Source organism: Parasteatoda tepidariorum, chromosome 3 (assembly GCF_982258835.1).
Source record: "Parasteatoda tepidariorum strain Cologne lab strain chromosome 3, Ptep-v5.0, whole genome shotgun sequence".
NCBI classification, from domain to species: Eukaryota; Metazoa; Arthropoda; class Arachnida; order Araneae; family Theridiidae; genus Parasteatoda; species Parasteatoda tepidariorum.
Window position 1 is genome coordinate 66,047,769 of NC_141757.1, and position 16,361 is coordinate 66,064,129.

General features: G+C 26.0%; 1 protein-coding gene across 4 annotated transcripts; it reads left to right on the forward strand.

Moving 5' to 3' along the window:
* Positions 1-90: 90 nt before the first annotated feature.
* LOC107441987 (uncharacterized) lies at positions 91-12,503 on the forward strand. 4 transcript variants are annotated; one of them, XM_016055417.5, is made up of 9 exons: positions 91-459; positions 1,601-1,643; positions 4,559-4,599; positions 5,984-6,025; positions 8,062-8,229; positions 9,286-9,352; positions 10,757-10,864; positions 10,949-11,032; positions 11,134-12,503. In XM_016055417.5, exons 2-9 carry the CDS (start codon positions 1,620-1,622, stop codon positions 11,617-11,619), a joined length of 1,020 nt encoding a protein of 339 aa, XP_015910903.1. In that variant the 5' UTR covers positions 91-459; positions 1,601-1,619; the 3' UTR covers positions 11,620-12,503. The 4 variants fall into 4 exon arrangements, with proteins under 4 accessions (XP_015910903.1, XP_071036789.1, XP_042901908.1 ...); XM_071180688.2 differs by having other exon boundaries at positions 214-233; XM_016055416.5 differs by lacking the exon at positions 91-459 and adding an exon at positions 653-715.
* The last annotated feature ends 3,858 nt before the right edge of the window (positions 12,504-16,361 follow it).

A 16,361-nucleotide genomic window follows, 5' to 3' on the forward strand; every position in this document is an offset into this window, starting at 1 on the left:
GAGATTAAAGCTTTATACTGTAATACTTTTTTAAGTAATTAAATTAACAAATCTGATTTAGGCAACAGGGCGAAAAATGCAAAAAGTTTGTTTTCAAGCAATAACGAACACAGTAGCTTAGGATTTTCAATGAAATACTTTTCAACTGATAAAATCAGTTGAACGGAATCAATTTCTAATTCAAGACGAAAATTTATATTCTACACATATTTTTTGTTTTGCTGTTGACAGATGTATGTCGTAGCTGTACAAATGTTGTTTATGTATACGTGTGATAATCCTTAGAAACATTTGTGTTTTGTAACATGGTGCTTTTGTTTTATTTATGTGTGTCAAATAAAAGTAGCTTAAGACTTCAACAAATCCGATGGTGCTACGCTTCTATTTAAAAAAAGAATCTTTCTCCAATTTTTTTTTACATTGTCTGAATTAACTTTTATCACCCTACATTTATAGCTGGTAATAAAATGTTATTGAAATTTTATATCTTAACGTGTTTAAGATCCTATAAAATTATATGTTTTTGATAGCGATCATTCAGTAAATTTAAATAATAACCGAAGAGTTATTTTATTTTCTGTGTCTTTAATTTTGTTAATCTAAAATTTTTATAATTATACTTTAGCTATTTGATAATTTAAATTTTCTCGGACAGCTGATGATTATACTCTTCGTTTATGTGTTCAGCTGCTACATTGCTTATTAAATTTTAAATGTGAGTCTCTAAAGTGTATTTTCAATTATTCCAATTTAAAAATGTTATTCAGTCACTTACTTTGCTCTTTCAAGGTTTGGCATTTTTACTACTAATTTTAAATATTTTGTTTTTAATAATTTTCTAAAATCTATTCTAATCAATATTTAATAAATTTATATTAAAGAAGTTTTATGTTAGTACATGGTGCAAATTTTGTTACCTTTATTTTTTAATTATTAAAAAAAATTTTTTTAAATATATGCAATTTGTAAAATAGTAGAAATTCTGAAAAACTTGCAAAAATACCTATTATTCAAAGATTATAAACAATTTTATTTATTTATTTTATTAACTCACTTTTTATTGCATTATTTTAAAATAAAGTTCATATATTGGAAAAAAAAGTATATATATATTTTTTTTAAGTTAAAGAAAATGATATTTAAGCAATTTTGTATGCAAGATAATATCAAAATTTCTTTCAGTCTGAATCACTAAATACGTTTTTATCAAATGAAGAGTATTGAAAACAGAATTCTAAAAGAAAAGTACCCATATATTCAAAAATAATAGATAGTAATGCTATGAATTATAACAACTATTCAAAGATTATAAATAATTTTATTAGTTTATTTTTTAACTTGCCTTTTTTGCTGTAATTTAAAATAAAATACACATAAAAAATGATTTATAAAATTAAAGAAGACAGTATTTAAGCAATTTTTGATATAAGATAATATCAAAATTTCTTTCATTGTGAATTGCTAAGTAAAGTTTTAACAAATGAAACATGTTGGAAACAGAAATTTTTTTTAAAAAAAACCCTTAATCTTATTTCAAATTTATAAAAAAAAAAATAAAGTATTTTTAATAGTGCTTTATATTTTTATTATTATTTTTTAGGTACCCATTTTATTCTACAATGAATGAGAAATTTGCATGTCCAGTAAGATTATTTCTTTTATTATGATTATTACTTCCTGTATAGTATTTGTTTTATATTTAAATATAATCATTTGTAGTTAACTGTATTTTTTTCGGGTTGATTACATTTTCAATTGATTGAATGTGTTACATTTAAAGTCTGCCTCTAAGTGTTAAAGATTTTTACTGTATTTAAGAATAGAGTTTTAAAAATTAGTATTCATTTATTAGCCGTTTATATTCACAACATAACCATTTTTCTGACAATAATTTTAAAGAACATATTCTAAAGATTTGAGATATTAAACAGTATAACACAGAGACTTAAAACAGACAAGAGCAAAATTGTATTTATTAAGCATAATCTAAAATTTATTCTTTCTAAATTTGGTACTAATGAATTTTTTGGTCGTAAACTTCAACTGATTTATCTGATTTTTGTTAGATAGATCAAAAAAAGAAAAAAGTTAAATTTACCGTAGACCGAGTCTACCCATTTTAGTTTTATTTAATTTTCACTATTTTAAATTGCAAATAAAATTTTTATTACCGACGGAGGACTTAGTTCAGACTCTAAGGAAGATGGCGCTGTAGTAGTTTGATCCGTTTTTATTTATTTGGTGTCTTTTTAACCGACCTGTTCAACCGTCTTTTGAGAGATTTGTATTGAAAATCAGCAAACCTTTAGTTGGTGCTCCATAAGTATATTATTATTATTACTATTTTCACTTTGGTTAAGTGATAAACTTATCTAAGACTAAGATTACATTATATTACATTACATTACATTTTATATGAAAAAAAAAAAAAAGAATGTTGTAAGTTTTGCTGTTGTAAACAAAAAGCCAGAATTCGCGGGGCGAGTCTACCTATTCGTATTTAGTTTTAATTAAGCATAATAATATAATTTAGAGCTTTGTTTATATTAAAATTAAGTCATTTTAAATGAATTTGAGTATATTATTTTAATTCTGCATTGATAAATTTATCATTAATAAGAAAATTTATAGGTTAAATATAAATGTAAATATAAAATATGTTTATTTTACCTATTTTTTTAATTTTTATATTACAAAATTAACTTTTTTTATTTAATGCAAGTTAAATAAATTATTATTTATTATTACAGATGGTTCAAAATTATATTCGCAAAACAAATGGATTTAAATGTTACAAAAAATGCCATGATTTTGTTAATAATCTTTAATTATTATTATTTATTAATTATTTAATTGTAAATTTATATTAATTTTAATTTTATTACAACAATAATGAGAAAAAAATGTTATTTTATAATGTTAATGATTATAAAAACAAAATGTGATAATCGATCAAATACTCAATTTGTGTTATTTTATGAATAAAAAAATGGAATATATAATAAAGTTATGAATTTTACTTCATAAATATCCTATATAGTAACTAAAATAACAATTTAATAGTAAAATTTGATTATTTACAATGTTAACATTCATTTTAGTAGAATGGGTAGACTCGCCCCATACGAGAGATTTGTCAGCAGTTCTATAAAAATATTCAGTAACAGCGTAACTGTTAATATTTTCTAAAATCGATTTCACAGCTTTAAAGAGGGATAAATAGCGATTCCGAAACACCTATTAAAAGCCTTTTTTCTTTAATATTTACAAAAGTTTGACCACTTGAAAGTTGACAAACTGAAAAAATGGGTAGACTCGCCCCGGTTTACGCTATAGTTTTTTTTATCTGCTTGTTCTTCTGTCTATGTTTCTGAATGCAAATAGTATCCTTAAAAGAAACTATTATGTTTTTTAACTGTAGACGTTTCGTTTAATAAAAAAATAAAATCTTCAGGAGGAAAAACTTCTTTTAATAAATATAACACAAAATATTTTTTGGAACCCGCCTGGTCCGATGTTTCTATTATATTCACAAACTTACAACATAGCTTTAAGAAAAAATATTCTAAATCAATATTTTTGGTTGTTATAGCTGTAGTTAACATATTGTAAATTATTTGTGACATTTGTGCACTAATTCTTTTAACTGCTTCAGAACAGTTTTTGGCCTTTGTTTAAAAAATTAAGTGCCAAATAAATTTTATTTGTTCATCATCTCAAGAAAGAAAAGATGTTATGAGGAGTTTGAAATAATATATGAATTGATATTGTAATTTAATAATACAATTGGACTTCTATTTAACAGACTTCCATTTTGTGAACTTCTCTATTTATCGATTTTTTTCGAGGAACCAAGAACATTTTGGACATTTCTTCGTAAAATATTTCGAAATTGTGAACTAAACTTTTTATTAAATGAACTTTTCTTTGAGATCCACTTTCCCTATTTCCCAGAATATTTCAAAACATATTAAACTTGTTAACATATTTTATATGTGGGAAATGACCTTGAATTGATTTTGACAGTCATTTTAGAGAAAGCAGTAAAATCCCTTTCCCTTTTCGTTTGCATTTTATACAGGAATCCATGCCAAAAATCATTTTACGAGAAAGCATAACAGAAATTTCTAAAGCATAGAACTATGAAGTTACAGGTCGTACTTTTCGTAACAGTTTTGCTAAAGCTGGATTCTTCTTAGTCACTGCGGAGAATTTGGAAAGTATGGAGGACAAGGGTGATATTCCTTTAGAAGAACTTAAAAAAAAATTTTGGTACATCTAAGAGAGAACAACAAAATTAATGATGATATACTGATTAATGATTTTTTTAAATTAATTCTGAAGCTGTCTTCGTTAAATAGAGGTCCGACTGTATTATATTTACTTAAGTCTCAACTTGTAAAAATTATTCATGGTTATTATAATATGTAAACCTCTTCTTTTTGTATTACTGTTAAATCCCATATTTGTTTTTGTAATTCCTAATAATTTGCTTCTACATGCTAGAAAAATATCCTTTTTTTCTTCATAAATTTAAATTATTTCTCCTTTTTTGTAGGAATGTGGCTGTTTGTGCAAAAAATGTCTTACTAGTGTGAGGTAATTAAATTTATTTTCTTAAGTTAAGGAAAATTTCATCTATGTCATTTCATTATAGCCCTTATGTCAACGCTATGATCATTTTAGAAAATTAGGTTTTAAACTTTCAGAATTGATGATTTTTTAATGATGTATATTCTTCTATATTCATATAATACTTAAAATGTAGATTTGTTGGTGTTTTGCATTTTTCTAAACTAAGAATAGACTGAATAGAATTTTCTTTTCCATAACTATTATCTACTTTTGAGAAATTTAATTAGCCTATTGAATATGAAAATTATGAAGCCTTAAATCAAAGCAATACTGTAAAGACAATATTGCTTTCCTAACTAACAACAAATAAATACTGACAATACATTTGTCACAAACAGTTAAACTATTATAGCCTATTTTATTTCTATAATATTAGAATAGATAAAATTCTTTCCCCTATAGGTTTCTTTTACCAAAATGAAAGTACATATTTTACCTTTTAGAAATATCTAAAAAAAATAATAATAATAATTCTACTGAATAGTGTTTGTCTATTAGATATTATAGAAAATATAGCTAGATTAGTTTTGGAGAAGAAAAAAAATAACGAGTTTCAGTTAAACAATTGTGTTTAATCTTCTGAATGTTAATTCTAGCTTTTCAAAACTTTATTGCTGATATTTTTTTAAATGCATATAATATAGAATATGTCATATGTGTCTTTCTATTTTAATTGACAGATAAAAAAATAATTTAATTGATAGATAAATTCTCTTACTGATTTTAAGACATAGAAATCATTCTTTCCTGAAAAGCCATAAAAAGTCAAAATACCAATTAAAAGATTATTTTCTAAAGTTAATGGATATATATGTGTGTGTGTGGCATTCTTAGAAACATACTCATTAAGAAAATCCCAAAAATTTCCTGTAATCTGTAAAGCATTAACTGTTAAAACAAATCAAGATAGTGTTTAAATTTTTCCTTTTGGATGACATTTGATTACGTTTAAGATTTTCTTGCAGCCCATTCCCTTTTAAAAGCCCTGAATAAGAGACAGAATAGACCGATTCCGCTGAGCTTTTTAATATTTTCATTGCTAGATAAAGCTGTGCCTAATCCAACACAACAACAGCTATGGGAAATCATCAATGTAGTATGAGGAAAAATCCATTGATAGCTGCTAAATCAACTTGATCTAAATTAATAAAATCCCTAATTATTTGAATTAGCCATATTCGTTTGGAAACTCTAGCCTTTGAAGGTATTTAATTTCATACTATTCGATAGGAAAAAATGTGTAATAAGAAAAATACTGCAGAATTTTATGTTATCATCAAACAGTGCCAATTTTCTTGATTTATTTACGAGATTTAGTGAAAGATTTATTTATTTTTATTTTTTTTAGGACATGGCCTAGTATATGTGATGTGAAAGTTGGAGGTGATACGTAAGTATATCATTTGTCATTTTAGCTAAAAATGTGCAATATATCTATATACACTATCTGGAAGAAAGTGACGGGACAACTGTAAATTTTGGTGGAAGAGGATTGATGGTATGGGCCTGTTTCTCCTGGTATGGCGCTGGCCCACTGGTGAAGGTTGATGGTATGATGGGTACTGTGATATTCTCGACAATCATGTTCTTCCTACCTTGTGGGCAACGTATGGTATGAATGATTGCTTATATCAAGACGACAACGCAAGATCCGATGTTGCAAGGGAGGACTCTTGATTGGTATGTGAACAACAACGTTAAACGCATGGAGTGGCCGGTGCTGAGCCCTGATCTTAACCCAATTGAACATCTTTGGGACGAATTGAACCGTCAGTTGAGGGCCTGCACCCCACTCCCCAAAAGCAAGCATGAACTATGGAACTTCCTGTTAAACATTCGGAAGGAAATTCCTCTTGCCACTATGGCTAATTTAGTGGAAAGCAGAAGGGTTGCAACTGTGACTGCAGCCAAAGGAGGACCTACCTCCTATTAATTTTAATAAATATAGGTTTATGTTGTTATAGTGTTGTGTCCCGTCACTTCTTCCAAATAGTGCATATATATTTAAGAAAATACAAAAAAAAAAAACATAAATTACTTCTATTCAATTCCCTTTACTAAAAATGGGTATTATTATAGTTAAATTTACATTATAAGCTAAATAGTGTTCTTAATCTGTAAGTAATCATTGTCATTTAGTGGACTGGTCGTAAAACACAATTCCTAGTAGATCATTAAAGTCAAGCATCATTGGCTGAGGTGAGTGAGCGGGTGACTGACCACGTTGATCAGCCTTTGAAGAGGTAGAGGTTTATTTATAAATGAACCTGAAATCCAAAATCAGGGCTTTCCGAATCCCCGAGCAGTTTGGTTTTTTGATGTTCTACTATACTTGATATTTCCCACTAGAACAGTTGATATAATTATTGCAAATTTTTCACGCAAAAAATACAATTATTGTATTTTTTATTTAAGCTCATACTTTCCGTAAAGACAAAGACCTTATTTGTTAATTAGATATCAAATGAATTATCAATAAAATTAAATCAAGAAACATGGAAAAAAAATCAATTATTCTAAATTACTCTTGGCGGGGCAAGTCTTTCTTCGTTATTTATGTTTATAAACCAATATATTTTAAACGCATTTGTATTTAAATAAGCTTGAAACTAAATTGGTATTATTGAAATGTGTTTATTAAGTAGCAAATTATTTCACATTCAGCTAACGGTAAGTTATAATTTAAAAGCTCCACATCATTCACATGATTTAAATGTTAGGCTAGATCATTGAGGTAAGGATGATAAAAGTAAGGTAATTGATTTTGAATTCTCCAATATTATGTCTAAAACATTCATAGTTGTATCAGATACTAAGAGGTAAACAGTATATTAGTTGGATTATACCTTAAGAGCTCTTCCAGGAGATTAAGCTTCTGGTAAATTCAAGTTCCATGATTGTGACATCATAATGATTTTTTATTTATTTACATCACTCTCAGTTTAAGTGATTGGCACACAGTTTTGTGGTATGAAATGGAAAATAGCATAACAACTTTTTACTTTTTTAAATTATGTAAAAAACAATTCTTATTTTTAAATTCATAATATCAAAAATTAAATAGGATAATTTAAAAAACGAATGCTATTAATTATAGTTAACATCCAATTACAGAACTTAGTACAAGGGATAAAATCATTCAAGTTTATTAAGAGAGGGAGATTTCTGAAATGTTATATTTAGAGAAAAAAAACTTTAGGCCCCAACTAGAATTTTTAACTGGCGCCGAGGATTTATTGACCATTTTTCATTGCCAGTTTTAAAGGAAGGCTAAAGTCTAGTGATAAGAAACAAACAAAATTGTGGAAAAACTAGACTGCAAATAAAAAACACAGAAAACTGTTTAGTTATGAAATGTTTAAATCAAGCTCGATTTTTCAGTATTTATTACATAAAAGCTTATTTAGTTTTGTAATTTATATTTAGATTGCACCTGCACCAAGAAATAGAATCTTTAAAAAGACAATTAGTAGAAAGAGAATATCATATTTTGAAAATGGAAAATAATGTTTTAAATCATGCTGAGCAGTATCCAAATGGAGAATGGGAACATCTACAACAGGAATTGCTGATATGGAAAGACAAATTCGAGAGGTGATTATTATTATTGCGACTGTGTAATAGTTTTTTGTTAAAATTTAATTAATGTTATCAGAATTTTTTTATTTGTAACTTAAAAAGAATATTGTATTATATAAATTAAATGTCGAGTAACACTATTTTTTGCCCCGTTACAACATAGCATTTTTAGGATACCATTCTTTTCTGTGGAGCCTTATCATATTGAAAAATGATTTAAAATATACCCACACTTATATTAACAAACACTTATAGAAAGTGACTAATAAAATATTTAAAAACTGTTTGCCAACAATTATGGCCTCTTTTTTCCCTTAAACGATATAATTTATACTTATTTGTCGACCGATACACATACCTTAAAAAAAATATTAAAAAAATAAATATACAAAACTGTTGCTAGAACTTTGTTTAAATTATTCTTTATCAGCTAATCCTACAAGAATTATAAATGTTAATATATGATAAAGGCATTGTAAACTTATTTTATTTCAAAGTAATATTTATTGATACAATTTTAAAAATATATTATCATTTAAACTAACAACTCTAATTTATCAAAAATTGTCTATTTACTAGTAAAATGAATAATTGTCTATAAACTGTTGGGTTATTGTTCTAATATCTAAATTAGAATGTCATCTAATAAAACATTTCACGTTAATTTAACTTTACTTTAAAATAACCCTTCAAATGAAGCGATTGTGAAAAATCAGTTATCTCTTTTATTCACCCTGCTGAGTTGCAGGCTCTAAAGTCTAGGACAAACTAAAGAAAAATCCTTATGATTTCAATATTCTGTTTTAGCAGAATGTTTGTGTTGCATTGCTTATAGAAATCTTCAATAAAATATAAAGTTTATTTTTAATGTACTTTTTCAAAAATTTTGATACTCACTATTTCCTGATATAAAAATAGTGTATAATTTCTTAACAGAATAATTAAAACAAAGGAATGTTTAATCAAATGATTGTTTATTATGAAAGGTGGAAAAACTAATTAAATTAACTAATTTTATTACATGTCTTGTGTTTTTTATTATTGTAATAACTCACCTTCTTTTATAACTAGATTATATGACAGTCATAAGAAATTACAAAAAGTGAATCAAGGATTAGAAGACAAACTATTAAAACTTGTGAGTCTTTTTATTATTACAGTTTATTTCTAGAAATCATGCATGTTGTAATTTTTTATAACTATTTTTAATGCTTAATTACTTCTTATAATTAATTATTATAAACTTCTTTAGTCAATTTTTCTTTTTTTATTTATATCTTTTCATCCCATTAAGAATATCAAATTATTGACATTTGTCAAGAATCTTTAAATTCCACTTCATTAGCAACCTAATATATTATTCCATTTCTTATATTATCATTAATTTTACCATTGATTATTAAATGTCCAAGGGTGCCACTCTTCTGTCTACAGAAAAGATTTTTGTCTTATAAAAAATAAAAACGATTTTTTTCATTTTTAATTCTAAGATCTCAGTGGCAGAATTTTTTCGAGCTGTCTGCGACAGAACTCTCTAGAACTAATGTCTTTCTGCAAGATACTTTTAATAATAACAAACATGTATCATACTAATTTAAAATAACAAAAGAGCTGCGTTCACAAAAGGGAAGAAAAAAAATGGAAAAAAACTATTTATAAATTTTTTATTTTAATATTACGGGTGATATTCTCGCATTTTGTTGGGGAGGGGAAAGCACAAATTATTTTCTTCTTCGCATTTTGTAAATAATAGTCACAATAAAAAAAAAATAATTAAAAATCATGAAATCCATTGTAGTAATTGTCGAAAAAAGAGATTGACTGCAAAATCACGTGAATCGGACTCCTCAAATGAGAGTTTCGTTTTGAGGTTAGGTTGTAATAAATAATAATGTATTAAAAATATCAGATTTAAAAACTGTGGACAAATCAATTATCAATAACTGCCGAAAATTTGATAGAATTATTGCTTTAAAATGTAAATACTCAAATGCACGATTCGAATTTTCCATATTATTTGAAATATATAGAAATATTTAAAAACCACGTGCAAATCAATATCAGTTAATTGCCGAAAATACAATCAAAACATTACATCAGTTTACGATACTATCGCCATAAATTGAGCGCGTCAAAAAGTGATTATTGAAATGTTTAAATATTATGTGCTAATTTCTGCAGAAAAAAAGTTAATTTTTTTACTTTTCAAAACGAATATCTTTCTGCAAGAACTCTGTAACGTTCTGCGACAATGTCGCCGTGATTCTGCCACGAGGTCTAAGATTTGGTAGGAAAAAAACTGGCTTTCATTTTAAAATTTTGACTAAAAATATTAAGTGATGATATTATATCCTACCTTAGCCTCAACCCTTTATATTTGATTTAAAAATAAGTACTTTAGTTAAACAAAATTAACATTGACAATTTTAAAAAAATTACTTACGTTATCCATCTAAAGTATAATATAAGAGCATTATCTTATTTAAATAATTAAAAATGTTATAAGCATAGAATAAAATTGTTATATTCATTTTTTTGTAAGGTCGATAAATTTGAAACTGAAAAAACAGCCTTGACAAAAGATGTTGCTGACCTTACAAATCGTCTTGTAGAAGCTCGACTATCTATCAATGACTTAGAAGAGCAAAATGTAAGGCTCATTGTTATATATATATATTCATAAAAATGTTTATATATTTTAAAATGTATTTCAAGCATTCATATCAATATCTAGGACCAGTATAGAAATGATTGTAGTATAGCCATTCAACTTCTTCAGTGCAAACCTTCAAATTTCATTTCCCAAAAACTAAGCTCTGTAAGAAACTTTGAATTGTTCTAAAAATTATTCTTGTTTGAATTTCTAATAATGATGTTCATTAAAATGTTTTTTTTTTTTGTTTCCTTTCTTTCTTGTAGTTTCCATCTGATCTTCAAGATAAAGTTAAACTACATTTCAGTCACAGGCCCTCAAAAGACCTTCATAACAGTCGCAGTAGCCCTGAATTACGTACAATTAGAGTTCCTATTCCTACTTTCCCTCCTACTGCAATGGTTTATTCTGTGAACAATGTATCTCGTGCCTTGGACAATGATTCTGAAGATTCTCAAAATCTCCCAGATTATGTGTCTGCTGCTATAATGGCCAAAGTTCTAGAAGAACGAACCAAAGAGAGGCTTGACAAACAAGAACATTGCAGGGTTTGCTGGTATCGACGGCATTCTCTGGACTATCGTGATAAAACTACTCAAACTTATTGGCCTCCTTGTGTTGTGGATTCGCAAAACACTAATCATATAGCACAAGTGCACTTGCGTGATAGAAGTGAATCATCTTCTAGTATTGATTCATATTGTTCCAGGATTAGAAATGGTTCTGCTACTAGTACAGAGACTACAATATAATTTAGTATTTATTTTCTAATTCATAATAATTTGTTCTTAAAAAAGTGTTAATAATGTAATTAAGCTGTTTCTTTAATTGATCAGATTACAGATGATGCATCGTTGAATTGTTTTTTCTTTTAAAAACCAGCTTTAAGTCATCAGAATTCTCACACACTAGTCATTGGCAATATCTAGAGGATGCATTTCTCATTAAGTTGTATCTTTAAGGTTAGAAAAGCCTTGAGGGAAAAAAATTAAAACATACCAGTGAAGTAATATAGTTTATCAAGCACTTGCACTAAAAAAAAAATTAAGTGCATTTTAAAATTGTACAAAAAATACATTTGAGCAAATGCCAATTTTATATTTTTATTTTCTTGGATATTTTATTAAATTATTTATTTGTAAATAAAATGATAGTGCGTTAAGTTTTTTCTTTTGTCAAATTTGAACTATGTAGTATTTATTTTTAAAAAATAGGAATGTTGATAAATTTTCAAGTTTTTTTTTTTTTTTTTTCCTTTCTGTAAGTGCTAAATGCTTTTTGAAACCACTATTTACTGGCAAAGTTGTCTATTTTGTCTCAGTAGAGTTTTTGATGAAGAAAAAGAGCTTATCCAAAATATAAATCTATAATCATGAGTACAAAGAAGTTTAAACACAAATTTACTTCTTTTTTGTTTAGTTCAAAAACTTCAATGCTTATTGTTTTTCATTAATCTAAAAAAAATAATTAAACTTCATAAGTTTTTTTTTTCTTTTTTCATTTTAAAAACTGTCATAATTGTTAGGTATTTTGGAATTCTATAAAAATATTACTTTAAAAAGCATCTACTTTAATAATCTTTTTTTAAATTTTAAACTACTTATGCTGTAATTAATAGTTTTTAAACTAGTTTTGATCATAACAGTTTCAATATTCAAAGATTTAAGGGAAGTAAAAGCAATTACAACTTTATTAACTAACTTGGACATCTTTTTGATAACGAGTAAAGAAAAATATGTCTGTATAATAAAACTAATATTAGATTTAAGCTAGACTCATATTTTCATAAGCACAAAACTATCTAAATTTTAAAACATTTAATTACCGAGAGAATAAAAAAAAATTTATTTTATCATTAGATATAACACGCAGCTTTAATATTCTGCAGATTTTTCTTCAAAGTTACTTATCATTTACTAAATGTCTTTTTTTTCCTGTTTTTTGTAACTTTATTAACTGAATGCAGTGCCTATCTTAGTTTATAGAGTTTAAGTAGAACCTATATTTTATGTAGCATTTTTAAGATTTTTGGAAAAAATTTCCAAAAAACTTCTGAAGAGTGTTTTTGACATTACCCCTTTGCCTTTACTTAAAATTCATTAAATAGACTAAATTTTAAAGTGAATTTTATTATTTAAATTCTCTAGTTTAGTGCTTCTGTTTGGATACATTTATTGCATTTAATTTCTAATTTTTTGTGTGTTTTTCTTTTATTTTAGAAATATTTTAAGAAAAAGTTGTACTTTAAATTTTATTTGAGCTTAACACTAATTGTGTTGACATATATATATACACACACTTACAGTATTGTATTTATTGTTTACTTAAAGTACTACTTTTTTTATAAATATAATGTTTTATTTTCAGCATTCGTTTTATTACAATGCTGATTTGTAGAAATCCTTTCTAATTCTAAACTAGTTGTCGTCTTACACAACCAAGCTATCTATATAGTTTTACAAGTTAACTTTTTATTCTCTTATTATTTATTATATTTAAAAATCTGAACTTATTTAAGTGGAAAATTGTCTCTGGTCTCTGTTTTAAAAATGTAATGAATTTTGCTTTTTAAATTGCAGATTTTTTTGATAATAAAAATTAGTATTAATATTTTAAATTATATTCGGGAGAAAAAAAACATTCCAATTGATATTCACTATATATTTCTCTTTTTATTTGTTAATCTGTGCATAAAAAATTTAACAATTTATACATGATAGACTCACTCTCATTAATGTTGTCTTCCATATGCTGCTATGTTAAAAAGTAAAAATATTGGTTATATTTACTGTTTGAAGAAGGTGTAAATTAAGTTATAATATCATACCAAAAAAAAAGAGATAATTTTCTAATTTTAATAATAACAATAAGTAATTAATAATCAAGAAGAAAAGAGCACAAAGGAATTGCCATATTTTATTAACATATTTTGTTTTAATTTATATATTAATAGTTGGAAAATTGTTAATTTTTTTAATTTCACTTAGTTAATCTTGTAATTTATGTTAATTGAAATATGACTGTAACGTCCTATTTCAATTATTATGTAAATTACCCTTATCAAATGGAGGAAAAATTTATTTGTTCTCACTAATCAGAGATTTGTGATAAGTGCAGATGCATCAATGAGAGTTAAAGCAATAAAATTGCCTATATTTACCTATGCATTAAAATTGGTTGTTGCCAAAAATTCATTTGTTCACTGTCAAGAATCATAGGATTCATTTCCAGATTTGTGTATATTATACTTTTAGTTAGTGACAATCTTTTTTTGTGTGTAGATTCCAGAAAGCTAAACAATTACTTTCCTTTAAGAAAAAGCTTAATTATAGGCTTCTAAATACTGATTTAATGGTGTTGATAATAAACACCATCAATTACATTGATGTTAAGCAAATATTTAGCTTTTTTTTTCTTCACAAATTTAGTATTTAAATAATGAAATAATTAATGAGCCAACTTACTTCTCCAAATTTCATATTTAATTAATTTCCATCTTTCACTTTTTTTACTGGAGTACACAATAACACAAAATTTAAGAACAGTAGAAACCTGGTTATCTGAATACAGTTTATATATAAATTAGCGTCTCAAGAAAGTATTTTTGCAGAAATGTTGCAGGAAATGTGCATCATACACGATTAAAATAATTTTTGATAACACTGGCTGCTTTTTTTATGACTCACTCAAGCTGATAGTCTGTCTTCTCCATTAATTTGGCCAATATTTAGGCTATTTTGCCAATAATTTGAAAACGTTTCTCCTGAAGAGAATTAGTTTAAATAAGATCAAATTTGAGTTTTACAATGAAAACAAACACAAAATGAAATGTAGATGTGCTTATAAAAAATGTAAACTACAAGGTATGCAAAACACATGCTTTAAAAATCAAGAAATACTAACAAATTAAACAATTTTTATGGATTGTCATTTTTGATCTAAGCATGAGAATAGTTAATGGTAACAAATAATTCTTCTTCAATCAGGAGTTATGATTTCTGTTTATTTTATAAACAGCTTATAAAAACAGATTCTTTGGTTTATTTTATAAACAAACAAAAAAAAAAAAATTGCAGCATTATCTTTGTCACAAAACCTTTATTTTTCTTATATTTCCTCTAATATGAAATGAACTCTTCCCTGTTATTTTAAAATTCTTAGAAACTCTCACTTTAGCGTAAAGGTTTGTCATGTGCTTGAAGGATAACCAGGTTTCCACTGGATCTTTCAAAAAAATTTGTTCTATATAATTTTTCTATCATAAGTGAGGCAAAAATGTGTCTTTTACATTTTTAACAGATACACGAAAAAATATATACACATTGATAAAGATCTAGCTTAAAATATGATGATCTCTTTAGAAACTTTTTGACTTGGGATAATTTTTTTTTTTTTAAATAACTTTTTCAATCTTGTGAATGAATGATTTTTTTTTAAAAAAAAAATCAGTGTGCGATGAGAAAGTGTAAAGTTGCTTAGATCTGTGTAATATGGAATCGTCTCTGTATTTCAGTGCTAAATCATGTGATATCAAATTATCCTAACTGTTAATCAGATTGCTGTGTTCTGTTTGAAGAAATTTCCATTGTAAATATTATATATAAATAAAGCTTATTCTTTATCATTTTTGACAGTTCATACATTAAATTGTGTAAACTGAAAATTATTCTATGTAACACTTCTTGAGAAAAATATAACAAAAACATTTGTTACTGGAAAATAAAATTAAAAAAGTGCAATCTAAGTATTAATGGGCTTCATATTTTCAGTTTGATTTAAACAGAGATTTAACAGAGAGCTTATGTAAGAAATACTAATTGCACTTGCAGATCATTCAGAGTGCAAAAGTTTAAGGAAGTAGATTTTCCTTTACATTTCTAATTAGTAATACCTTTTTAAATCAGGACTTTTTCAAGGTCGTCTATAAACAAAACTAGCATGAAAAATTTACAAATAATGTTTCAGGGCCTTTATGCCAAGAAGTCACAGCATCTTAAAACACAAGAATCAACAGTTTCAAAATGATTGATATTGGCTTTTTTACAATTAACCCAACAAACACTTCTACCCTAATTAAATATCAATTTAAAACAAGATTAAAATTAAATATTTAATAACTGCACCGTTAGTATTGAGTATGATTTACATGAATGTTAAGATTAGATAGTTTATGTTCAATCGAAACTGGTTATTTTGTATAATTAAATTTTTTGATCTTTCTGAAATGCTGGGTATGGGCAGAAAATTCACCTTTTAAGCTTAGAAATATTTTTTTTATTGATGTTTAAAGCTTATCCATAGAGAAATATTCAAAATCATCTCTTTTCCCAGTTTCAATTTAAGTAAAATATTCCTAACTTGCATATGCAACACAAAATTTTAAAAACAAGTTGGAAACTTGGAAGTTGAATGTTAAGGACAAGCATAATTAGTGCTTAACCCTTTGTATCACCGCGTTACATATCTGCAACATACATGAAAATTCAATCCTATA

Coding starts and splice junctions, on each gene's coding strand:
- LOC107441987 (XM_071180688.2), top strand. Junction 1,644..4,558: donor ATGAGAAATTTGCATGTCCA/GTAAGATTATTT, acceptor CCTTTTTTGTAG/GAATGTGGCTGTTTGTGCAA. Junction 8,230..9,285: donor TGGAAAGACAAATTCGAGAG/GTGATTATTATT, acceptor TTTTATAACTAG/ATTATATGACAGTCATAAGA.